Source organism: Pezoporus occidentalis, unplaced genomic scaffold (assembly GCF_034315485.1).
Source record: "Pezoporus occidentalis ecotype Australia unplaced genomic scaffold, CSIRO_AGI_Poc_V1 ctg18, whole genome shotgun sequence".
Lineage (NCBI taxonomy): Eukaryota > Metazoa > Chordata > Aves > Psittaciformes > Psittacidae > Pezoporus > Pezoporus occidentalis.
The window spans coordinates 10,548,968-10,575,123 of NW_026913640.1; the positions used below are offsets into that span (position 1 = coordinate 10,548,968).

Below are 26,156 nucleotides of genomic sequence, written 5' to 3' on the forward strand. Positions count from 1 at the left end.
AACTTTGCTTCAAGACGTGTAATAGTGCAAACTATTAACTAGAATTAACTAGCATATCTGCCATGGAAACATTTACAAGTAAATGAAAATATAAGGACACGATATTAATGTGTCTTTCTGAAATCGGTATTAATGTGCTTAATCAGTCCTGTGTTTGGTCTGATGTTTTCATGTGACTACTTCCAATGAGCAGTTTACGGATTGCTTTTTGTGCTCTGATTCTTTTCAGAGACGTGAAAATAAAACCAGGCTTATTTGAGGCTCATGAATTTGGCAATAGTAAATGTTTGCTGTGCCCCTATGAATACACAGTGGAGAGTGCTCTCAAAAAGAGAACTATTTTTTTGCTTGGATTTTTCAAACTGAAATGAAAGGCCATTGGGGCTTTTCTGAGAAATGTGTGTGCATTTATGTGCTTGGCTTGCCCCTGAAATTTCTAAACTTTGTGAAAAAGTATTATTTGTGTGTTCATGTATTTGCTGATTCCAAGCTTCAAACTGGAAATAATGTTTGACTTTTTGAGCATGTTCAGTGCTCAGTGCTAATTGCACATGTATGACTCTGGGGAAAACATTCTAAGGGGGTGGACACCCTCCCAAAACAGGCTAAAATTATATTTAATTAATTAAAAATAAATTGAAGGGTGAGTGAACAGAAGAATAAAGAATTTCTGGAGGTTAAAAGAAAAATCAAGTCCAGAACCCAGACATTATTTAAAAAGTACTTGTCTTATCCAAGTAAGGAGAATGGAAAAGAGTTTGAGCTTTGCAGGCCTAGAAGTAAGCTTTCATAAGAAAAATGATCTGGAGAGAATCGCTTTAAGTAATTATTTTGAGTTTGCTAAAAGCATAGAACTAGGAGCTAAACTCATTGGAAGCAAAAAGCCTCCAGGAATGTAGTGTTGAAAAAACCTGATCAAGGCATAATTAGAGCGTTTAGGAAAAATATGTGCATACAAGAAGAACTAATGAACTGTTTGTATTAATGTCCTCTATAAATGAGGTCAGAGAGATTCTTTTGCATGAGCAATTATTTACAGGGAATAAGTAAAAAACTATCTCAAGTTAACAGTGTCAGTAAAATGAATTTTAGCCCAGACTTACAGAAATCCATTAGCTTAAAAAGAAACTTGAATTTGGGATGAACAATAGCAGATGTCTAAAACTGAATGGTCCTCCTCCTTAAGTTGTCTGAAAGAAGTCGGGTGTGACATGAACTGCTGAATATAATCTTTATTCATCCTGAGGAACAGAAGATGGCAAGTGTAATGGCAATCTTTAAGAAGAAAACAGAGGGCAGAAGTAAATAGTTATTTTTTATTTTAAAAAGAGGGTTGCCAGTGGGTTAATAACATAATTATTCAGGGCTGTCAGACACAGAGGTCATTCTAAATTGTAGAATTTCAGAATAGAAAGCTGGGATTTTTCTAACACTATGAAACTTTTATCTGAATTGATTCTTAAGGCGTACTTTAGAGGGTTGCTGGACACACGTACGTATTTTAGTGGTATGAGTCATCTGTCCTATTTTGAATGCCGTCTGAAAGACATTATGGGTATAAAAGTTATTAAGATATCTAGCTCAGACGCAGGAGATTATGCTATAGACCTTTCAGATAAGGAGAAAGAGATCCCACCATAGGTATCGAGGCAATAAATTCAGGTGAAAGACAGGGTCAAATAAATGCAGAATGATGGTAATCATGAAGCCGAGTGAAGCCATAGCTGTGTATCTGCCACAAGAGGCTGTTACTGCTTGTTTTGAGAGTCATTGCAAGTCTGCAAACGGTATCTCAGTGCTGGTGTAATTAAAAGGAGAAACAGAATTTTGGAGATTGTGGCAAAAGGAAATTTAGGACCAACCTGAAACATATGGTACCCATAGCCTCAGTGCTAGCCAAGCCTGTAAAGCATACTCTGTCATAGAATGGTGGCAATTTGAAGTAAACCTAACTAAGCAACATTTCTTCAGCCTGGGAGGGGGGAATGACTGCTGGTACACTAGAACACAATTACCATAATAAGTTATGTGACTATTTTTGTTTCTCATATGTGAAGTGTTCCCAGGGCAGAGTTTAACATGAAGGGTTTGGGGTATTTTTCACTGAAGGAGGAAATTGTAGAACTTGCACTGTAGCTAAAGCATGAGATGCTGAGGAGGCCTGAATTGTGAGGTGGAAAGAAAAAAAGATACACTGACTGTGAAGTACAGTTTCATTGGTAAATATTAAGTAAGGAGATCTAGACAGGCTTTTGGTGCAGGATTTCCACAGTGAAGTGCTGAGAGCTGCAAGTATGTAACAGAAGTGTCAGTTCTATGTGCTTTGTTTATGCTTTCCCCCATACGTTTTAGCCATTGCTGGAGATTGATTTTGTAACATAAAATGATCACAGTGGTTGGAGTGAGCAGCTGAATTTAGTTATGTTGTATTCTAGAGGCTTTCCTTTGTTTGGTTTTGGTATTGTTTTATTTAAGGATAAAATTTCTTATTAATGTTACAAGAGTGTATTGTGTTTCCTGGCTTATGCAACTGCTTTATATTGTAGTTTGGGAAGGCTCTGAAGGTTCCTACTGACTTCAGTAAACTTTGGGTCAGATACTGTGTACCATATGTACTGTTTTTCTTTTTGTGTTCTTTTTTTTGTGTTCCATTACATTATTTTATTAGAACCAAACCTCTTTTGTCAGTTTTACTGGGATAACAGTACACAAATTTGACACAGATGAATTACTTTCTCTTTGTATATTCATTTGAGAAGTGGAAAAAATATCCACAAAAAATGAATCTGCCATCTTTCAGAAGAGCTTTGGGAGAAAACTGCTGGACGTCTGTAAATGATATCCTACCCAGGATAGGAGAAGGGAGACCCTATCCCTTAAATTCTGTTGAATAATTTAATTTATTTTATCAGTCTGAACTGATTTTGTTGAGTGCTTGTTATGATTTCCTGGGAGTGGCTACTGGGATAGAAGTTATCTACTGCAGATGAGGGAGTTGCTTTTGATGAATAAAATTTAGGGTATATTTTTTACCACAGTCTTCCCGTAAGGATCTCTACTGCACTAATACTTTTTGTTACAGTGGTGGTTTTGCTTCCCTGAATTCTAATGTCAAATCTGGTGGCAACATAATTTGTGGGAAAACAGATATTCAATGGGTGGCTCATCCTTAGGTTCAGTTGGATGCCTCTTTTCAGCTTAACGGAAACCAAAATAAAATTTGTTTGAATTGCTGAAAATAGTATTCTTTTTTAAAATCCATTGTATTTGTTATTTTTCTTAAAATTGCTGACTGCTCAGTCAAGTAAAAAGAAGAGTTAGACTAAAAATTTAAGGAGCTTCTGCTGTCATAATATAGTCAAATATGTCTGTGTTTTTGTCTTAGAGCATCTCTCTTATGGTCAGATGATATTTTTCCGTACTGGCTGTATCTTGTTCAGTCCAGTGAGTGTTCAGCATTTGTCAGCAAGGTGGCTCTCCAGTACTTACAGCTCTTTGGTTGTGCAGTGTCATCACCCTTTCTTGCCACGTTTAATCCAATATGAATCCATCAATTTGAACAGAGGATCCTAAATCCTCTCTGCCTTCATCACCTCGGTCTTGGGTGATGGGGTTGCTTCTTCTGTGCCAGCCAGCAGTGTAATTCCCCACGCAGTTGTGGCTGTGGTTGCCACTAAGCGTATAGACTACAGCACTGTTATTTCCTTCATGGATTTACCCAGGGCTTTATCACTTTCCCAGCTATGCCAAAAAGAAGATTCCAGAAACATAGCTGTTGAGGATGGAGGAAATTACACTGCTCTCCCAAATGGGAATGGAAGGAGAAAGATGGACCAACAGGTTTTCTGGCTTTTATGCAGCCAAATGCTGAGCTACATGTGAATGATACTTTCCCAATATTTTGCATTTTAATGCTATTTTAAATTATATAAAGGCTAGTTGTCATGAATCTCTGAAGAATTTTACAAAGTTGCAGTTTTGTAAAGGGACATCATAGAATGGTTTGGGTTGGAAAGGACTTAAGATCATCTTGTTCCAACCCTGCTGCCGTGGGGCAGGGGCACCTCGCACTAGACCGGCTTGCCCTAAACCCTGTGCAGCCTGCCCTTGAACATTGCCAGGGATGGGGCAACAACAGCAATGGGGCAACCTGTGCCAGTGCCTCAGCACCCTCATGAAGAATTTCTTCCTTATATCTAACCAAAATCTCCTGTTTAAGTTTGAACCCATTGTCTCTTATCCTGTCACCACAGTCCCTTATGAATACTGTCTCTCTGCATTCTTGTAGGCCCCCTTCAGATACTGGGAGGCTGCTATGAGGTCTCCCCTAAGCCTTCTCTACTACAGACTCAACAGACCCAACTCTCTCAGTCTCTGTTAGGAGAGGTACTCCAGCCCTCTGATCATCTTTGTGGCCTCCTCTGGACTCGCTACAAGGGGTCCACATCCTTATTTTGGGGGCCCAGAGCTGAATACAGTACACCAGGTGGGGTCTCATGAGGGCGAAGTAGAAGGGAAAATCAGCTCCCTTGACCTGCTGGTCACGTTCCTTTTGATGCGGCCCAGGATACGGTTGGCTTTCTGGGCTGCGAGTGCACAGTGCAGGCTCATGTTGAGCTTCTTGTCAGTCAGCACCCCCAAGTCCTTCTCTGCAGGGCTGCTCTCAATCCATTCTCTGCCCAACCTGTAGCTGTGCATGGGATTGCCCCGACCCAGGTGCGGGACCTTACGTTTGGCTTTGTTGAACTTCGTGAAGTTGGCATCGGCCCCATCTGTCCAGAGTGTCAAGGTCCCTCTGGATGACATCTCTTCCCTCCAGCGTATCAACCAGGCTACACAGCTTGGTGTCATTGGCATGTCAGCTGCACCACAGGATCAGTCCCAGCACTGATCTCTGAGAAACACCACTGATCACTGGTCTCAACATGGACATTGAACCTTTGACTACAGCTCTCTGTGTGTTGCCCTCCAGCCAATTCCTTATCCAGCAGGTAGTCCATCCATCACATTCATGTCTCTTCAACTTAGAGACAAGGATGTTGTGTGGGACAGTATCAAGGTGGGGATATTGAAATAGGAAGATAGAATTCAGAAAAAAAATTATTTTCTTAAATGGGACTTGGAGGAAATGTCGGTACGTAGACCCAAAATCTCTATCCATGAAACCTCTGTCGAATTGTATTGGCCAATGAAGGTCTGTATAATGTTACCTCATGCCTGACTCCCTTTCTGTTTCACAGACTAAACTTCTGTTGTGGTCAAGCCATTCTCATCCTTAGAAGTCTTTTTCCAGTTTGTAAAATTTCCTTTTCTCAAGAGCTCCAGGAGATCAGATGGAGGCACTGTGCCACCTCTTAGCTATTTGTTTACCTTTTGAGCCAATGTTTTAAATTTATATGAAATGCAAGTTCAGATTTACCATTCCCCTGTTGCTCATTGTTCTTTTTCTAGTTGTGGTTCTAACACAACCTTGTGGTACTTGACGTTCTTGAGTCCTGTTACTTTTGGCTTCTGTTCAAAGCATGTTGATGTGGATGTCAGTTTTCTTGGAGAGTCTGAAATACAGCCTCTCCAACAGGCATCCTATGCATGCTATTTTGTCAAATTCATGACTCATGAAAAAGCACCAAATCTTTCATTTTCACTGGTGAAAAAGATTTTTTTTTTCCTTGTTTAAAGAAAATATTAAAAGCCCAACACTAATCTTTTTAACATATGAGGAATAAAACCCAGGCCTTAAATCTGATTCTTTCACTTCACTGTTACGCTTAAAGAAAAAAAAAATCCACCTTTTTGAAGTGACTGCATTTTACTTTTTACTTTCTTCAGCTTGAAATCAGTGCTGCAGAAGCATGACTATAGGATACAAGAAAAGTCAACAAAATATTTGAAAACTGGTATTTTTTTTCCTGACAATTTTAGAGTACAGAATGAGTGTGAAATCTTAGGTTATCACTACTGATAGCTTTAAGTACCCTGTCTGTAATTCCTTCTGCCCTTGACTGTTGTAAGTAGTTCAATTTTCCCAAATCCGTGCTGTTAAGACTTAGGTAATCCTTTTACTTATGTCAATAGATGCTTGTGGGTGTACAAAGACTGATTTCTAGAACATTACTTCAATAGAAATTACCTTCTATTTGTACGGATAAATTTTACTAAGGCTTTTTTTCTTCTTGTTGAGTACATTTCACTAAAAGAAAGCAAGAAAGACTAATTGGTGTTGTTCATCAGGCCATTTAAATTTTGTACATAAACTGCTTTTATTTAAGAATCTCTGAAGTCATCCATAACATGAATTTAAGCAGTGAAAAAATACAGAACTATGCTAGTAATGCTGACCTTCATTTATGGATTTAGTAAAGAGATACGCTGGTATTGTAAGTTTGCAAAAAGCAGATTTGCATGTTGCCTTTCTTTGATTTTGAAGGCTGTAAAATGGAAGGTTGTTTTAAGCCTTAATCATTTTTATTTGCTGTGCAAACCTACCTGTTACATCATAGAAAGTTAGGATTGGAAAGGACCGTAAGATCATCTACTTACCACTCCGCTGTCGTGGTCAAGGGTGCTTCACCCTAAAGCATATCTCCCAGTGTTCTGTCCAACCTGGCCTTGAACACTGCCAGGGATAGGGCATTTACCACTTCTTTGGATAACCTGTTCCAGCGCTTCACCATCCTTACAATAAAGAACTTCTTCCGTATATCCAACATGGACCTCCCCTGTTTAAGTTTAAACCCATTACCCGTTGTCCTATCACTACAATCCGTGATGAAGAGGCCCTCTCCATCTTTGGATTTCCATCACCATAACCCAAAATAATAGTCTAGAAGCATTTAGAAACTAAAGTGAAAAATGCAGCATGTTGCAGCTGCTCCTATTATGTAATGAACCTTTTTTATTTTTTCACATGGTGAAGCTGTTCTAGCACAGTGTGTAATAAATGTGATAAAACTCTAACAAAGCTCTAGTGCTCTGTTGCTGTGAAAAAATATGAAAACCCAAGATAAAAATAATTCTAAAGTTTTTGTTCTGCCTTCTGCTACATTTCAGTTCAATGCACAAAACACCTTTCTGTGTATATTGTGTGGACACAAAGTTAAAGCTCTTCCTGCATGTAGAAATAAATCAACAGCAGTGACAGCTGGATTAGGCAAGAAAACCTTGGAACAGGAGAAACTGTACAGATGCAGCCCGTAACAAATGACTGCATGAGCATTTGGCATTCTTCCTGAATTGTGTTAAAATTACAAGAGAAGTTACAAATTAATATTTGTGCTGGACAGGCTTTTCTAAGCATTAAAGTTATGGCCAGGAATAACTTTAAAGTTAAATGCTAATGAGAGCTTTAATAGCAGAACTCTGTGACTGAAGGTGTTTTGTTTGGCGTGCATTTCATTGACCTACAGGTAAAGTTTTGTCTGTCCTAATAACTAAATATAGCAAAATCTACAGCCTTCATTTCAAATAACTGAAACAAAAAGGAGATTGGTCCCTAACCATTGAGCAGTACTCTGCTCTAAATTTGTTGCTTGACTTCGGCTGCTCAAAGGTAGTCCTGAACTACCTTGCTCGTCAACATGATTCATCATGTTTACCTCTCAGTGCCATAGGCCTTAAAGCATTTTGTGGATTCGTACTATATGTTCAAAATATTATTTATTTCACTGTGATGGTAGGCTTGGGAAATGCCTATATGCTGAATGTTATGTTGAATTAAACCTACAAATTCAGATGTCTGTGCTCATACAGAGATTGGAGTTACCATAAAGCTAGCATGATAAAATTCTGCCTTGTTTTGGCTTAAGCAAATGATATTTGAGATCAGAAAGACTCTTTTCTGAGGTGATTTTTGTTGTAAACTCTAGGTGCTAAATGCTAAATAAATTTAAATGTGATGAGATGTATTCATGTCGCCCAGGTTCATATTCTAAAATAATATTTATTCTTCTTTATTGCAGCTTCCCAAAATATATTATGAGTACAACATTCCACAAATATTAACAGTGTCATTTCAAGTTGAAGACGTCAGTGTTGCCATGACAATTTAAAACCAAACTGATACGTTTTATAAAATCTATAGACTTTTTGTTTTCACAAATTTGCCAAGCAGATGCACTTTTATTAGCTTATGTGGAAGTAACTTCAGCTATGATTGCGTTAGCGAGAAAACAGGAAAAGCAGAAGTTCAATAGTTGCATACAAAATGGAATAAGAAATTAAACAGAAAAGTAAACATACAAAAAAGCTGAAAATAACCCACGCTAGAAAGATGCAGGTATGTTTTGCTACTGGGCTAATTGTGCATAATGGAATTTCCTGTTTCATCCCCAAATTTCAGAGAAAATTTGAAGAGAGGGGAAAAGTATACTCAGGGTATTATTACATTGTACTAATCCCTGATGATTAGGAGTTCTGTTTCTTGAGGTTTCCTGTAAGTATTACAATGATATTAAATTCTTTAGTAGGGCTTCCTTTCCAAAGGGCACACCAAAAGAGCAAGTAATAGCAGCTGAGGGAGAGATAAGAGATACAGCACACAGCACACTTCAGATGGAGTGTGTAGGCATCCAGTGATGTATAAGACTCCAGGGGTTTTACTTTGGAATAAGAAAACCAGAATTGGTTTAAAATTCAGCCATGAGACACAGTTCCAGTGATCTGCACACGTGTTGACGGAAGAATGAGGGTGACCCTGGAGTGTGCCTTGCACAGATCTACAAGGTTCACTTAGGAGGTAGCCCTGTGCCAAGGTGCCTGATGGCTTCAGTAATGGAAAAAAAAAAATTACACCCCCCCCCTTATTATTTGAATAAAATGTTATATCATTAAATTATTTATGTAATATATTCATGTTATTCATGGTAATTATCATGTTAAGGATTTAATTGGCAAATACAACATTGTAATTTTTCCCTCTCTCAAATCATTCTCGTTTATGCATAGTCAGATGCTCATCTCTTTCTGGATTCCTGTGCTGAATGGTTAGAGATCGCTCTCCTTTCCTGGGGTTTTGCCACAATTGCACTGTATTTGATCTGTCCACATGAGAGCCCAAAGGCTGATTTTTATCTGCTCTTGAGAGAAGCTTGGATGCCTTCCCTGACTGCTCTTTAAATGCTTGTGTATTTCAGGCCTGTCTTGGCCAGAGCAAGCAAAATTGTGATGCTGTCTCTATTAGTTAAACCACAACTGCATCCTGGTTGTGGAAAATATGGTCCCTGTCAGATGGATGGTGGAAATTTCACAGTTGCACAATTACACTGAGGTGTAGGAGGCTATGTAATTTTTAATTTTGCCTGGTGCTTTGAGTCCTGAAGCCACCTGCGTGTTCTCTGGTTAATTGGTGCTTGCCAGAAGAAAAGGGAAAGTTAGAAAATAGAGGGTGCATACAAAGGAAGAATGTGGCAGATGAGCCCAGAACAAAAAAGTTAAGTGGGAAGAGAAGGGGACTGCGGAGATGATCTGTCTTAGTAGTACACCAGCTTAGGTCAGCTCTTCATTTTGGCCAGTGTCTGGTAGAAACAAGGACTTGAGGTCCATTGCCTTTATAGATGTCTGAATTTCCTGTGTTAGGAAAATTCAGTGATGTTTTGTAGGATATAGCAACTTAAAACTGATTGATCAAAGTGACTTCTTGCTTCTTTCTGATCTCTGCAGCACTTGCAATACAGTGAGGGCAATACTGGGCAATATCGAGCATGATAAGGGAACTAAATACACAACTTCCAGAATGCATTGGCTTCCACATATAACAGCTGTGAGGCTTCAGCTGATGAAGAACAGCAGCTTTCCAGCAACTCTAATAGATTAATATAGTTCCATCTTTGGTTTTGTACTAGCTCTGTCTTTTGTATAGAGAATGATATGTGTGAAACAAATCAGTTTTGAAGTGATTATTTGCTTTCCTTCTGGCTTTTTGGCTAATACTTTCTTCTTGTTCTTTCAATTTTTCTTTAACTTTTTTTGAGAAATTTCATTATAGCCAAATAATGCAATTGGCAGAATACGCTGGGCACCTTACTGTAAAAGAATATAATTTTTTGAAAGGGAATGTCCATTTTCTTCCCAAATAACTTTTCAAAAAGGTCAATGTTTAGAGTAGCGCTTGATGAGTGTTCTCTAGTCTGCCATTGTAGCAGCTACATTGTGTTTTATTTCAGTTCTGACACACTGGTGTTTGGCATTTGTAGGATTCAAGGGATAATCTTAATCAAGGAATTATGGCCTTAAAAAAACCTCCAACTTTTTTGCATTGCTACTGACAAGGAACGTATTAGTGATATTCATTGCTACTATTCCAATATTGCATATTAAATGTCATTAGTGGGTTTTTTGTTGTTGTTTTTTTTTAAGACAGAAAACATTGGTAAGTGGATTTTCCCACTTAGTTACATTCGTATCATATCTTATTTCAGTAGGAACACTCAATTCTTGCTGGATGATATTTTTGTCTGTTCTTAGGTTTCTGTATTCCTGAACTGTCTTGAGGTATGTTGGAAGGACACTGTGGTAATAGGAGAGTTGCAATAAAATTCTTACTCCTTTCATAGCTGTTGTTAATAGAGCTGAATTTAACACTCCTGTTTTAACACTTTTTTAATATCATCTAAAAGATGTGATAATACATGGCATGAAATGAAGATTCAGGGATGGGGTGACCATCTGTAACTTGATCTCTTTGTCTCAGAACTGCAGTATAATGGCCCTGCGCACTGATGCGTTAGACTCTACAACTTGAATAAAAGTCTCGTAAACTTCTCCTTAAAGGTATAAAAAGGGGGGAAGGAATAATCCCTCATTTTTCTTCAGCAGAGGAAAGATATGGAACTTGAAGAACATCCAACTGGGCATGGATTATAAATGACTAGGCTTTTTTATTGCACAAGCAGGTTGAAATGCTTAAAATAATTACTTTTTTGGTTTTTTTTATTTATTTTTTTTCTTAGACCCTGCTTATTTCAAGCACTTATTTAATGTTTTTGAACCTGGGGTGTTGTTTTCTTGAACGGTCTTGCATTCCCTATTAACTTCTGGGTTTTGTTGGTATTGCAATAGGATCTATAATTTTTGTGCTTGTAGAGACTCTATGGTAGAGGTAACCTAAACCTCATCTGTGAATACTCCTTCTCTAAATGTCTCTTTACTATGGCTTCTCTCCCCCAAATGCTGCACTGCTGCCTACCTTTTTCTTCTTTCTTTACTTCTGCCAATAATCTTACGTTTATTTTACTTCCCTCCCCAGTGTGCTTCATCTGATTCTGTTGACCATCATATATCTTAAACCAGAAGTGCAGTGTTGTCTGACTGCCATGAACTATAGCTGTATGAAGAAATCTTGTACACATCTTTGTGTGATAATTTCCACTGACTTCTGTAGCCTGATGCACATACCTTAGGTGGGATCCAGGCTCCGTTAAGAGTTTAAATTGAAAGGGCAGTTTATGCACATGATTACACTCATGTATATAGCCTGTTTAGTAATATTAGAAGTAAAGGTGTTATTTATTTTTTTCTACTGTTTTCCTTTGCTTTTGAGAACTTTTAATTTTGAATTCTGAAATACTACCATTGGATTTCCAAGAAGCACTAGGAAAATACTGGTGCATCTGGGGAATCTTTTTCATCATTCTTTTGGGTGACTCCAACTTTTGCCAGTAGCTGGTTGTCTGTTTTTCTTTCCTTTTCCTTTTTTTTGTTGCATTTGTAGATTGGTTTTTTAAGCCTCACTCTTAGAGGACTCAAATCATGTATTGGATCTTCTGACCTATTCTTAAATTTGAGTCATTGAATTATGAGTATCTTTTCACATTGTGTCAAATACGATGCAGAACAGTATGACTCCTGAAGAACAGCAACATAATTTCTTTTTGGTCTTACTGAATTACCATTTGAAATGTAGTGATCTTCTGTTGGTCATGACTGTACCATGAGAAACCAAATCTGGTCTTTAGACAGCACTTCCTTTATTAAAGTTTACTGCTTTTGTGATGAGCATTCTGAGTTTTGTCCCAAATGTCTAATAGTATACAGCATTTTACCCAGTGTTGAAGAAAGGCATAATCCAGCCTGTTTAATAAGATGAGTACTTATTTCATCACAGTAAGAGAAACTTTAGAGTGTTTTGAAAAGTACTATTATTTAAAAGAGGCCATGGGTAACAAACCAGGAATTTCCCTGACTAGTTCTAAGTGCCAGTGGAGCAAAATAGTAATGACATTCTGTGCTGCACATGATAGTCCCGTTAACCAAGGTGTTTTGAATTTCACTCCTTCGTTTGTTTGTAGTCTGCTAGCTGTCTTCTTTCATGTGTATTTGCGGACTTTTTATTAAAAAAAAAACCCAAAAGCAAACCCAAAGCAAATAGTAAACCTTTGCTTCTGGTAATAACAAAGTGGTGCCATTCTCTAGGTAGTCTTATATGTGTTTTTTCTACCAAAGCTCTAATTTTACCTTTCTTATGTTTATATGGCAAGAGAGCAGAGACTTTATTTTTGGCACCCAAACCACTAAATATTTTTTCTAAAGCTCAGGAATCCTGTTTATTTTAAATATAGAATTACAGTATTACAATAAAACAGAACAAGAATGGAGTTGAACTATTGAACTGTTGATTTTAGTCTGCAGTGGCTTCCAGTAGGAAATGCATAAGCAGTTAAGTGTATTATAGCTACATAAAGTAATATTAAGGAGGCTGCTTCTCAGTTGTTTGTTAATGAAAGTACCAAGGATATTCAAAATAAGCTGTTGGTCTGTGTTAGAAGATTGCAGTATCCAGGAAAAGCAAGAGCTGTTTGTGGTTTTGGAGAGGCGAAGTTACTTATCTGTCCTACAAAATAATGTGTTGCTTAATAAAAAAAATGAGATTTTCTACACAAACTGTGCCTGGGATATTGGGAAGGTTTTATTTTACTTTGAGACTGTGCTTCAATTATGCTAATATGTCTTCCAGATGCCTTCAGCTGACATTAGTCCTTTGCTAGAGCTACCCCGGTCAGTATTCTAAAATACGTTAGGATTTGCTGTGAAGGCTCCTCTGCCATTTCCTTAACAGTTCTTGGACCAAAACTACTCGCACATGAATCTGCCAAGACTCTAAAGGACCAGCACCTCTAATATCAAGAAATCTGTATAGCACTAGCTTCCCCCCCCCATCATTTTAGTAAAGAGATTACTGAAACTATTCAAGGGAAATTACAGTCAAATATATCATAAAAGTATTGCAGCAGTGGGATTTCATTTCAGGATAAAAACCTGAAAAAAGCCCTTCTGAATGCTTTTTGCATTTGCTTTAGCTGTATGTATTGAATGTTTAGGGTATTAGTGACATAAGTTTAAAGTCATGTAGAGCAACCAAAGCAGGAAATGGAGAAATGCTTTCTTAAGTCCTTTAAAAGTTAATCTTTGCAACCATGACTTGTGAAGTCTTTATTTAGACAAAATGTCATGGGGTTTGTTTCTCATAAAGCTGAAAGATTGATAAAGCCTAATGCAATATATATATATATATATATATATATATATATATATATACACTCATATATATGTTTTCTATGAGTTAATGAAGCTTAGTGAAATCTACTGATATTTGCATGTGTCCTGTGACCCCCATACTTTTCTTGCTTTCTATTCAATATCTCTTGCTGCTATTGCTGTAAGCCTTCTTACAATGTCCTCTGTCACCTTGCGTCACCTTCAGTTCCTCCAGTTCCTGTCTACTGACTTCATCCCTCCTAAATATTGTCCAGGTGAGACTTAGACAGTTTGTGTAGATTTCCACTGTTAAGATCCTGTAAGATACCACTGACTCTCAAGCTTGTCATCATAAGAAATCTGGTATTTTCATAGTTTAAATGTGGCACAATTAATTAAAATGTAGCAATTAACAAAAAAAACCTTTGGATCATTCAGCCTTGTGTCTGGTAATGTGCTAATTGTGTTCATTACCCATATGTAGCAACAGGTGCATTGAAGAAAGACTAAATACTGGAGACAAAGAATGTTTTCTTCACAAAATGGCTTAGTTTTGTTCACTTGGTAAGAGTAGCTGTTGGCCTGTTTTCACAGAATATGAATGAGGTGCAGAGTCAGGGTCTAGTTCTTTCACAAGAGATGATTTAATGGATAGTGATAATAGGAGAGAAGGAGGAGGGGGAAGACTGAAAATATATGATAATCTCTGATTTAAAAAATGGTGCATCTGTTTAAAGCTGAAGTTATGCCAAGATAATATTGAAATGTCTGGCCCTTAACTTGATATGGAACATAGTAATTACTTTTCTCACTGCTGTCAGACATCTATATTTTAATATGTATGCTGTCTGAGATTGTGTATGACTGCTCTCAGGAGAGATACCTGATGACTGCATATGCTACAGATGCCATATGGAAGGAAACAATCCTACTGCTTACGTATTTCATGCTTGTCTCAGTAAAGGATACTGCAAAGAGCTAATTATTTTTTCTTGCTTATTTTCATATCCACGTAATTTTTCTGTGTATCTTTTCAGCTCATGGATAAAACTGACAGGGAGTACTACACTCTGGATGACATGTTTGTTTCCAAAGCAGCCAAAAGAGTGCGCAGTGGGGAAGAGGAAGAAATACAAAGAAGAAAAGCAATACGTGAGCACCAGCAGCTTGCTGCACGCATGGAAAAGTGCCCATACTGCTATGATAGTAATGAACTTTCTAAACATCTTATTGTTGCAATTGGCACAAAGGTAAGAAAATAGCAATTTAGCACAAATGTAAAAATAAAGAAAGAAATAAAGGAAGGCAGTGTTGGTGCTGGAGTGCCTAACGTTAAGAATGAAATGATTTATTTTTCCTCACCTTCTTTTCCTTGCCCTTCCAGTTGATTTCACAAATTCCTCAAGGGTGAGGGAGAAAAAGATATAAATCTGTCATGAGTTCTAAAGGTAATCTTTGATATCAGAACTTCACACTTGTGGATCTGTGGAAGACAGGAGCAATAATGAAAGATCTGAGTTCAGAGATTAAACTGTAGGTGGATTTGTGGGAGACTAAATCACACTGCACTGGAGGAAATTTGAACTGGTGAAGAACTGTATCTTAATGATATCAGAGAAAATTAAGTGGAGAATTCAATTTTTAAGCCTAAAATCCATTGAAACAGAAGTTTGCTTTGGGGAACCTTCCTGTTTCTGTGAATGCTTTTAAAAGTTCCATAAGAATTTGGATTTACAACATCTGAAATGCTTCAGTGTAGTTTTTTTTGTCTTTGTTTCTCCAAAATTTTCCTTTATCATTGATGTTTTTCATTTGACTTTTTATAGGCCAAGAAATTGAATGCATAGATACATATTATAATGCACTGCGTTTGTATTTTTATATAGATAGATGATATGTATAATGTGTATAGATGTATATCTGTCTCTATGTATGTGTATATGTATAATTATAGAACCAACTAGGTTGGAAAAGACCTTTAAGATCATCAAGTCCAACCTTTACCCCAGGACTGCCAATTCTACCACTAATTTGTGTATTTATATGTATTTATATATCTAATATCTATATCTGTATATTCAGAGTGTCCTGATTTTGGCTGTGATAGAGTTAATTTTCTTCTTAGTAGCTGGTTCAGTGCTGTGGTTTGGGTTTAGGCTGAGAATTATGTTGATAACACACCAGTGGTTGCTAAGCAGTGCTCAGGGACTCTTCAGCTTCTCACACTGCCCTGCCAGGCAGGCTGGAGGAGCACAAGAACTTGGGAGGGAGCACAGGTAGGACAGCTGACCTCCAGTGCCCAAAGGGATATCACATATCATATGACATCATGCTCAGTATAAAATCTGGGGGGAGAACTGGCCAAGGGCTGGGAGTTGGCTGTGCATCGGTCAGCAGGTGGTGAGCAGTTGCATTGTGCATCACTTGTTTTGTGTATTCTAATACTATTATTATCATCATCATCATTAATTTATATTCCCTTTCTTTTCTGTACCATCAAACTGACTTTATTTCATCCCAAAACTTCTACTTTTTTCTAGGTTTTATCCCCTATCCCTCTGGTTGCGGGGGAGAGTGAGTAAATGGTAGCTGTGTGGTGTTCAGCTGCCTGCCAGGTTAAACCACAACACAGCTATATCTGTGTGTATGTATTTCATTAAAAATACATTGGATGTACATCTAAATTCAGAAATTATTGTAGTGGATTAAACAGTATGATTTCATAATAGCTAGGATACCAGTTGGTCTATGGGGCTGATATTACTGCCTTGGTGTTGCCTCTGGATACTACTAGTTCACTGGAGCTACTGAAGGATGATTGGATCTTTTTAAAAACACTGAAATTACTAATACCATGTTATAATTAGAAGGTAATAACTTCTATTGGTTTGAATTTAGCAAATGATGTACCTCAGCAATGGGAAGGTTTTTATGCTAGAGAAATGAACACTTCAGTTTTTTGTTCACTTTTCATAGGTATACTTGTCTCTGCCAAGCAACCAGTCCCTTACTGAAGGTCACTGCCTGATAGCCCCTCTACAGCACCATACTGCAGCCACTCTTTTGGATGAAGACATCTGGGATGAAATCCAGGTGAGCTCAGAAACTGTCTCATGTTCTAACAGTTTTGTAAAATAATGTTATTTTAAATAATAATAGACTTGTCATCAGCATCTATTTTAACAAATTCCAGCCTGGCAGCTCCTCTTGAATTCCACTCTTCTTGAATTCCATTCTTGCATTATGGATGGAAATCAGTGGACAGATACTGAAAAGGGAAGACACAGGGTAAACACAGAAGTTCCCATTTATAAACACTATAAAAAGTTGCCTGGAATGCTGCAGAACCTCTGTCACTGGAGGCCTTTGAAACCAGGTTAGAGGAATATCTACCAGAGATGATGTAGATAGAGCTGTTCCCTTACAGAAAGTGGAATAACTGGCTTAACAGTTAAGATTTCCTTGGGAAAAGGATTATCAGGACAGAAAGATCACTTATAATGTAACACAAGTTGGAGGTCTTTTGTTTATGAAGCTTCAGGCTTTTTAAGCTAATCTTGGGTTTGGCTGGATGTCAGTTGAGAAAAAACTCTTAATTCTTCCTCAAATCAGTGAGATTGTCCTAACTTTTTTGAAAAGAAATCTTAGAATGAAGTGCCAAGAATGATGGGTCATGCTTTCAAACTCTCTTATGAAGGCAGTTTGAAATTATTGAGGAAAATCAAGGGAGGCATGTAACAAACTTCTGCCTAGGAGATTGTGATTGTCAATCTTCTTTTCCCCCAATCAGAATTATTGCAAGGGGAAAACAACTTGCAACCTTTTATATCAAAATGTTGGGGACTACTTCAGACTACAGAAAGACGTTGTTGGTTGCAGTTGCTTAGATTAAAAAACAGAGTAATTCTTGAGTTTGAAATTATTTAAGTAATGTTGGTCTTGCCTCAGGACTGGCAGATGGATTCTCTGACTTTCCAGGTTTGTTCCCCACATTAATTCTCATGGCAGATGTAATTTTTATCCATTGTTTCCTAGTAAATTATGCTTCACCCAAGCAGGAGGGGAGAGGAATACTTTTGTATATGACAGAAATGTCTGAGAAAGTTGGATAAGAAGCAAGTTAAGTCCAACAGGTGGGATCAAGAGGAGCAACAGAGCATGGGAAAAAGTGATGAACATGTTTTATCTACAGCTTCTATTTATCCCAACTTCTTTTAAGTAAATAAATGATAGTTTTTCTAAATCTGTATGAGAAAGAAAATAGCATAAAGAAAAGCTAAGCAAATGCAGTTTCTGTATTCAGCACTAGTCTTTTCCTTGCTAAAAAATGCAGCTAGTTGGTACAACCAGTATCCATTGATGCTGTGACAGTTTAAGCATTTCTTTGCAACAGAATAATTTGGAAGCTGATGGACACAAATTTCTTTTTTTTCTTTTTTTTTTTTTTTTTTGCTTATATTTATTTCAGTAGGAGGAGTCTGGAAGGCTTTAGCATTCAGACAGACTATAAGTATACAGTTATTCAGTGACGAATTAACATTCTGATGCCAGAGCCATATTTGATATTGCTGTTGAGGGGAAAAAATTATCACACTTCAAATATAAAATGTTGTATTGAGCAGATCTTTTAGCTAACTATTTTTGCTGGGATTTTTTTTAAGATAGGTTGGAATAAAGCAAGAAGGGTTACTATATATTGTGTGCCTTCAAGCGCTTGAATGTAACATTTGTGTGGTTTAGACTTGTGCTCACTTGCCAAAGTAAATATGCATGTAAATTTTTAATATGAAAAGATAAATCTTTACATATTCTGTATTGACTGAACTGTTACATGTATCAGTGTGTGCATCTGAGCATGATCCAAACACTCATATTTGCTCCTATGAATGATTTTGTTGTTTCCATTTGGCCCACTCAGAATTTGGAGGAAAGTGCGATTTTTTTTAAAAACAGCAAAATGCAATCTGGGAAACGTTAGCTAACATCTGCAGATATTCTAGGCATTTCAATGGCTTTGAATTTCAGTTGATATTACAGGGTAGCAACTGTCTTTCCCAGCCTTTGGTTTATTGTTTCTCTTATCTCACCACAGGTGTTTGCTTCCTTGTATTTCAGATGTAGAGTTCTGGGGGCCAGGTTTGAGGGGCCCCAGAGATATTAATTCAGAGTTGTCTGTCACTTTGTGCAGTTAAGTCCTATGTTAGTTGTGGTACAGTGATATATGAACTAGGCAGTATCTTCCAGCTGTGTTTCATCAGTTGTGTTAGGTGGATGGTGGTAGTGTCTATGCTGTGACATAGAGCACCTTATTTGTGAGGAAAAATTCATGGCACAAGGGCTTTGGAGAGCTTAAATGACCTCTCTGCTGTGAAGAGAGGTTGAGAGGGGTTGTTCAGCCTGGAGAAGGCTTCAGAGAGATCTTAGGATAGCCTTGCAGTACCTAAGGGGAGCTTTTACAAAGGTATGTAGTGATAGGACAATGGGTGTCGTGGTTTAAACCCAGTCAGCCACACAGTTTCTACTCCTCCTACTCTTTCTTTCCTCCCTCCCGCCCCAGTTCCTGGAGGGATGGGGAGGAGAATGGAAAGTATGTAACTCCCACGGGTTGAGATAAGAACCGTCCAGTAACTAAGGTATAACACAAACCACTGCTGCTGCCACCAGTAATAATAATGATAAGGGAAATAAGGGAAGAGAATAAGATACCCCCTGCCGAAACGAACCCGACCGAGAAGAGAGTGCCCTTCTGGGTAACTCCCAGTTTCCTCCCTGGGCATGATGTGCTGTGGTATGGAAAACCTCTTTGGCTAGCTTGGGTCAGGTGTCCTGTCTCTGCTTCCTCCTGGCTTCCCCTCCTCCCTGGCGGAGCATGAGCCTCACAAAGTCCTATGCCCAGTCTAAACGTTTGAGCAGTAACTAAAAACATCGGTGTTATCAGCTCTGTTCCCAGGCCGAAAGTCAAAACCACAGCGCTGCACCAGCTACTAAGAAGAAATAAAAATGACTGGTACTGCTGAACCCAGATCAGGGGGAATGGCTTAAAACTAGCAGAGGGTATATTTAGATATTACCAATTTTTTTACTGTGAGGTTTCCCAGAGAAGCTGTGGCTGCCCTGTCCCTGGCAGTGTTCAAGGCCAGGTTGGACGGGGCTTTGAACAACCTGCTCGAATGGAAGGTGTCCCTGCCCATGGCAGGAGGGATAGAACTAGGTGATCTGTAAGGTCGCTCCCAACCCAAACCATTCTATGAGTCTATGAATTAATATAAAATATTATACCTGAAAGCTTTGAAAAGTTAATTCAAATGATTTTTTTTTCTTCTTTAAACAGATGTTCCGAAATGCATTGGTGAAGATGTTTGAAGCTAAAGACTTGGACTGTGTGTTCCTAGAAACAAACCTGAGTCTGAAGAAACGGTATCACATGGTATATGAATGCATTCCTCTTCCAAAAGAAGTAGGAGATATGGCTCCAATCTACTTCAAGGTATGTGCAAACATTTTTTCTTAGGTCATTTGAATGTATGTATCATAATTCATCTATTTCTGGAAAACTTCTTGATATTCGAATACTTTTTTTGAAAAGATAGATTCTTTCTATCTGAAAAGATAGATCCCATTTCTTGATCTTAAAACAAGCCCTGTGAGGTGATTCTGTTTCCCAAGTTTTTCACTTAGTCAGTGGAAGAGCTGTATGTTTCTGTGCAATTGTCTCCAGTCTGACTGCACTGACAAATAGGTGAGGAAGATAAGAGGATAGTAGTTTCTTGAGGTGTTGTAAGCATTGCAGTACTTCTCACTTAAGTCCTGTAATATAAACTAAAACCACCATACATGTGCCTAGGCAAGCATAAAATGAGAAAATGATGTCGACTGTTTTAAGAAATACCAATATATAATGTTCCACCCTCATTTGATTTCACTAAGCCCACGTGTTACATGTGTCTTAGGTCTCCAGTGACCATTAAACAGCATGGTAGATATCTTTTCTAAAGTTTTTCTGGTCTCTTGCCCTTGACTCTGTAGGGAAAGGTTACATGAAAGCTTTTGCTGGAACTGAGGCCTATTGGCTTTCAGCAGCTGGATCCTGATTAGCCTTTTATAAGTAAATTATTTTACTGGTTCTTTGAAATATTATTTTTGTTTTCTGGAAATGATGTGATTTTTGATGAAGTGGAGCAGTCAGTATGAACATCAGTGTAGTAACTTTTACCATATTTGAAACCCTCCAGCTGGTAGATGTCATTGCTATGCTTCAAGCACTGGTAAAACTCTTGTTTTCCTAAAGGAAGGACAAAGTACAAGACTTAATGCAATTCCATTTGTGTAAAAGTTTATTTCAGAAGTGTCCACCATTAAAATACAGAGAAAATGAAATTTAAAAGATAGCTACACTAAACCCACTTCCCATACTATGGAGAATACAGAGGCAGACTTTGAAGGTTTTTAAGTGCAGGCTTCTAAGCTGGATTCTCCTTTTGGTATTTAAAAAAGGAAAATAAAAAAGACTAATATTGTGTAATGAATTCACAGGAGGATTTGTATGAGCTTAGAAAAAAGAGAATGTGACCTTTTAGTTGGAACTTTTTGGAAATAATTTATGTCAGGCAAGAGTTAATTTTCAGGAAAAAAAAAGGAGCAGAATTAAGTGAGTTTGAAGATACTATATGATGCCTTTTTAAGTTGTGGAAATTAGAAAGGTTTCCAGAAATAAAGTTACTTTGTTAAGAGATAATTGGTACTTGCAGTGCAAAGGACTTGACTACATCAAGAAGTTAGTTCTTTGCTTGCTGTATAAAGGACTATTTTCACATTTAGATAAAATGATTTTACAGAAAGCTATAATGGAATCTGATGAGGAGTGGTCCATGAACAAGAAGTTAATTGATCTTTCTTCAAAAGACATTCGGAAATCTGTAAGTAAAGAAATGTATTGAACACTGAATTTCTCAGCAAATTCTTTTAATCTTTTTTCATTGTTAACTGTTTCAAAGAGAGAAGAAAGGGAACACAATTAAATTAGTGCATCAGGAGATAGCATAGGTATGATGAGAGTTAAGAGTCTGACTGAACTCCTAACTGACATTAGGGAAAATAATCCCATTCATTTCAACAGTTGATGGACGGAGCTGCAAGCATTGGTTAGGAACAAAGCTGGCACCTTGAGGACTTGTACCAGCATAATTTTCTTGATTAAGAATTAAGGTAGATCAAAGATCTGCAAATTACTTTCCTGGAAAAAAAGCACCCCATTGATGTATCTTTTTCATTGACCTAAAACAGCGTTTTGTGTTGCTAAGTCTAAGAAGCAAAAATATAAATAGCATTATGAGTCTTTTTTTTCTAAAACAAGAGAACAGAGCTCTGTCTCCGGGGTACTAAACTGAAACATCTATGTATATGCAAATGTTAAAGGTCTAGTGCTGAAACTGTTCCGTATTTTTAACACTAAAGTGAAAGATGTGTGGTATGTAGGCTTTACCACAAGTAGTTTACTACTATGTAGCAATAATACTTAATTTTTGAAAGAGTCTTTTAGTAAATACAGCACCTTTGCACTAAGAAATCCTAGCTTAGAAGAAAGAGGAGATGGGTTTAGCTATGAGACGTGAAGCTTAGTATGACAAAGAGGGAGACTAGATGCTAAAGGGTAAGGGATTGGGTGGCTGTATAGTATTACTACATAGTGGCTGTATAACAGGAGGGGTTTTGCATACTGTGGTGAGTCTTGAACTAAACTGACAGTGGTAGCAAATGTAGCAAAAAGACAATTTCTTCTGCCACATAAGCTGAATGTCATATAAATGTAATGGGAGTCAGTTACGGGTCACCTTGTTCAAAGTGGTGAGGCTTCAGCTGGAAAATTCAGGTGTGGTTTTGGGCTCACTATTTTAAGATGCTTAAAGAAGGAGAGTAGAGGTTATAAAACTGAAGAAGCTGGTTTAGGGGTTAGTGCAGACTAGGAAAGAAAAGACTGAAATGGGATGTGATAGTAGCTTTCTGTATATAGGAGGTTGTTTTAAAGAAGATAGTACTTAATTGTTCTCTAGCACTATTGGGTGCAGACAACAAGGAATTCAGTTAATATGTAGCAAGGACTTAGGGAACACTTTAAACTTAAGGTGGATGTAAACATAAAATAGTAAGGTTTGAGTATCTTTTTCTCATTGGTGTTTCAAAACAGGGAAAGCCAACATCTGTCACAAAATAAGGTATAATTTTTTGGCACATAGTAGGGCATCAAGACATTTGATATCTAGAAGTTTCTTAGCTATACATAATGTGACTACTGCATTGCCATTTGGTGGTAAACCACATGAAGATTAAGATGCGACAGTTTCTTTAAATTGCATCTTTAAATGCATCTGAGTGTAAATTGTTATACATTTGTGTGATTTTAACATTTTTTTAGGGTAAAAGAAATCCCTGTAGCCTTCAGGAAGATATGAGTATAGCTTAAGTGACGGAGATAAGGTTTGGGAAGTTTGGATAGTTGTATTGGGATATGGGGGTGCATAGAAGAAGGGTCAGACGAGGCTGAGATGTCATCTAATGGGTGGATTGTGTGCAGAAATTGAGACTGTGGTGTCCAGAAGCAGAGCCTAAGCATTGGACCCTTGCACAGCATCAAGTCCCTCTGCTTCTCCCTCTCCTCCCTGCAGTGAGGGAACTGGGCAATGGGCTGGGAGAGGGGACACAGCCAGGAGAGCTGACCTGGCAGCAAGCATTGTTCAGTGACAGCCACAACACTGGCAAGTTATCAACACTGGTTTAGTCACCAGTCCAAATCTCAGCGCCATATGGGCTGCTATGACGAAAATGAACTATCCCAGCCAGACCTGACACTGCTAGACACAGATAAAGCTGACATATTTCTTAAGGTGTCAGCTGCTGACCCATTTTTCCTTATTTATGATTCTTTTTTAGTTCATTTAAAGTGTTTTATGTTTCTTGCCTTGCTACATCGCCCCTCTGTGTTAAATCTGAATTATTTTTAGAGTGAATTTTCAAGCAGTATATCGAACATGTCTTTTGAAAATTGGACTGTAGCAGAGGAATTGGTTATGAATTTGTGACTTTGTAAATCTTATTGGGAACATCCTTAACAATTAAAAGAGTGGAAAATAATGTTGCAGTGAAAAGCAGGAATTACTTAAAATATGTAGCAATAAACTAATCCACTTCTCACTCTGTCAGACTGAAGGGTCTTTTGTTGTGGCAGGATAACCAGCATCTCCTCTGTAGACCTACTGAATTATTGAATTATCTTATTTGGCAAGTTAATGATAACTTCCAGTCATGTAGTGGTGTTTTTCCTTCCCTGAGTGTCAGTGCTTCCCCTGGGTAAATATTTCCTGTTACCACAGAACACTTTAATAAATGCAACTTGCTGGTGGTTGTCTTAAAATTTCTATTCAACCCATTCATTATAGGAGTGTGAAGTCAGGAAGGCATTTACTCAGTGTGCATGCTGCTATCTGGTCCTTCCCTGTCTCTTACCTGGTGCCGCAGTGGTGGCCTCTGGAGGTTTTGCCACCTTGTAATCATCTTCTCAGTTTAGTGCCTTTTCACCTAGTTTCTGTGTGTTCTTTCCCCTTACCTGCTTGGTTTTTGTTTCTCTCTTGCAATTTTATATTGCATGTCCTTTGTTTGAAAGATGTTTTAAAAGAAAATGTGATACTGTAAAACCACTTTCAAATTCATTAAGTTGTGGGGGTTAACTAAATATTTACAGTCTTCAAGTGTCTAAAAATGTGGTTTTGCATGTATAGGTTCCTAAAGGTTTACCATACTTCTCTGTGGACTTTGGTCTTCAAGGAGGATTTGCTCATGTCATTGAAGATCAACATAGTTTCCCTCATTACTTTGGAAAGGTATTGTCATGTAGAAGATCAATTTACCAATTATACTCTGTTTTGTTAACTTTAGTTAAAGCAGATGCTGCCAGAACAGTCACTTTGACATATCTTATCCTAGTTCATTAGCTGGCTTTTCTTGTTAAGTCATTATAACTTTGCTCATTGATGAGTAAAGGAGTAATCTGATAAATGGAAAATACTCGCACCTGTTTAACAGTTTTTGTGGCCATAGTGTTCTCATGAACTGGTTCCTGCTTGTCTGAATTAGGGTGCCTACACACATAGACTCATGGACAGCTCCTAGTAAAATATTTGTGTGGTTAAATTACTCCACGTGGTATAGAGAGTATAGTATATACAAGAAGAGCTGCAATAAATTCTTCCTTTATTATGTCACAGCAGTAATTTATTGACAGAATTAATATTGCAAAAACATGAAGAGTAATTGGGGGGAAATATAACTTCAAGAGTTAAGAGCAAAGTGGGCAGCTTTTTTCTGAACTTTTCTTACAACTGTACTAATACATTAGCAGTCTTGCAATGTTAGGATATTTATTCAGTGCATTGCTCTGCTCTACTTACAAGAGTTTTGCTGAGACAACTGTCTAACAACTACAGTCCTAATATTTTAATAGGTATTTTTTTCAGAATTTCGATTTATAATAACCAGCACATGAAGAAAACAATGAAAAATAATCTCACATTTTGAAAACTCATATTTCTTTACTCAATGGTAAAATAGCATTAAGTAATATTCTAATTTTGTATTTATCATTCTCTTTCTTCTACTTGTGAAGGAAATTATTGGTGGCATGTTGGACTTGGAGCCACGGCTCTGGAGAAAAGGAGTCAGACAGAACTTTGAGGATCAGAGCAAGAAGGTGTTGCAGTTTGCACAGTGGTGGAAACCATATGACTTTACCAAGAAGAAAGAATGAATGCATCCCTGCAGTCAAGGACTGTATATAAGCCATAAATGTTATGAATTATATGTTAAGAATAACATATGTTAACATATGTTAAGAATAACACCAGTGTGTTATGTATTGCTAATATATTTTAAAACAGGATATTGTTTAACTGCTGATTACCTGTTCCTGATTTGGACACTGGACACTGTGGGTCTCATCAACCTGCAAGCCTGACAAACCATAATTGTACAGTGGTTTTAGTTTTTCATTTTTTAGCTGAGCCAAAAGAATAAAATCCATGTGGCCAGAAGGAAGATTCTGGTTTTGGAGTTTTACAATCTTTGAGGCAACTGTTTTTTTTTCTATATTGTATTCAGCATAGAACCAGTGCTCAATTATCAATGTCCTTTTGTAGAAAATGGTGTATATTTTACAAATATTTTGATTCATACAAATACATTGTTGCAGAATGAAGCTGAACAGAAACACTTTTTTTGATTTTGAGTCCTTGTATTCTTTAAGTTGAGGTCATTGGAGTAATACATTCACATAGGATGCGGTTGATATACCTGCTGCTGCCCCCTGGACAAGAATGAATGCAGTATTTTGTACTTTCAATATGAAGTAGTATTTTTCAAGCTTGTCTGTTGCTCAGAGGATGATAAGACAGTCCCTAATTGTGGCAAATGACAGCTTTAATGGTAACATTTATTTTTGATGACAATAAAAAATAAAAAAAAAGAGAGTGGAAGAACATTAATGGAAAACTCTCCGATGTCCTGCAAAGAAAATAATCCCAGGGATTTCCCCAGGTGACTCTTCTACCCCAGGCTTACCCTCCAGTGTGGCAGGTGGTCCACCATAATACTTTTCCAATAACTATATTGTTTTCATCAGGACCTGCTCAAACTCTCTG

General features: G+C 37.6%; 1 protein-coding gene and 1 long non-coding RNA gene across 5 annotated transcripts in view; both read left to right on the forward strand.

Annotated features, from left to right (window-relative positions):
* Positions 1-25,714, forward strand: part of CWF19L2 (CWF19 like cell cycle control factor 2) — a 74,855-nt gene extending 49,141 nt beyond the window's left edge. For all 4 annotated transcript variants that reach the window (XM_062615347.1, XM_062615350.1, XM_062615349.1 and 1 more), the window contains 6 exons: positions 14,508-14,720; positions 16,447-16,563; positions 19,802-19,957; positions 21,306-21,386; positions 24,243-24,344; positions 25,127-25,714. In XM_062615347.1, coding sequence (XP_062471331.1) covers positions 14,508-14,720; positions 16,447-16,563; positions 19,802-19,957; positions 21,306-21,386; positions 24,243-24,344; positions 25,127-25,267 — 810 coding nt within the window. In that variant the 3' untranslated portion in view covers positions 25,268-25,714. The remainder of the gene's footprint in view (positions 1-14,507; positions 14,721-16,446; positions 16,564-19,801; positions 19,958-21,305; positions 21,387-24,242; positions 24,345-25,126) is intronic.
* On the forward strand, positions 21,393-23,843 carry LOC134161969 (uncharacterized). The gene is made up of 2 exons (XR_009964152.1): positions 21,393-22,132; positions 22,175-23,843. It is a non-coding gene; the product is annotated as an uncharacterized LOC134161969 (long non-coding RNA).
* Positions 25,715-26,156: the final 442 nt, after the last annotated feature.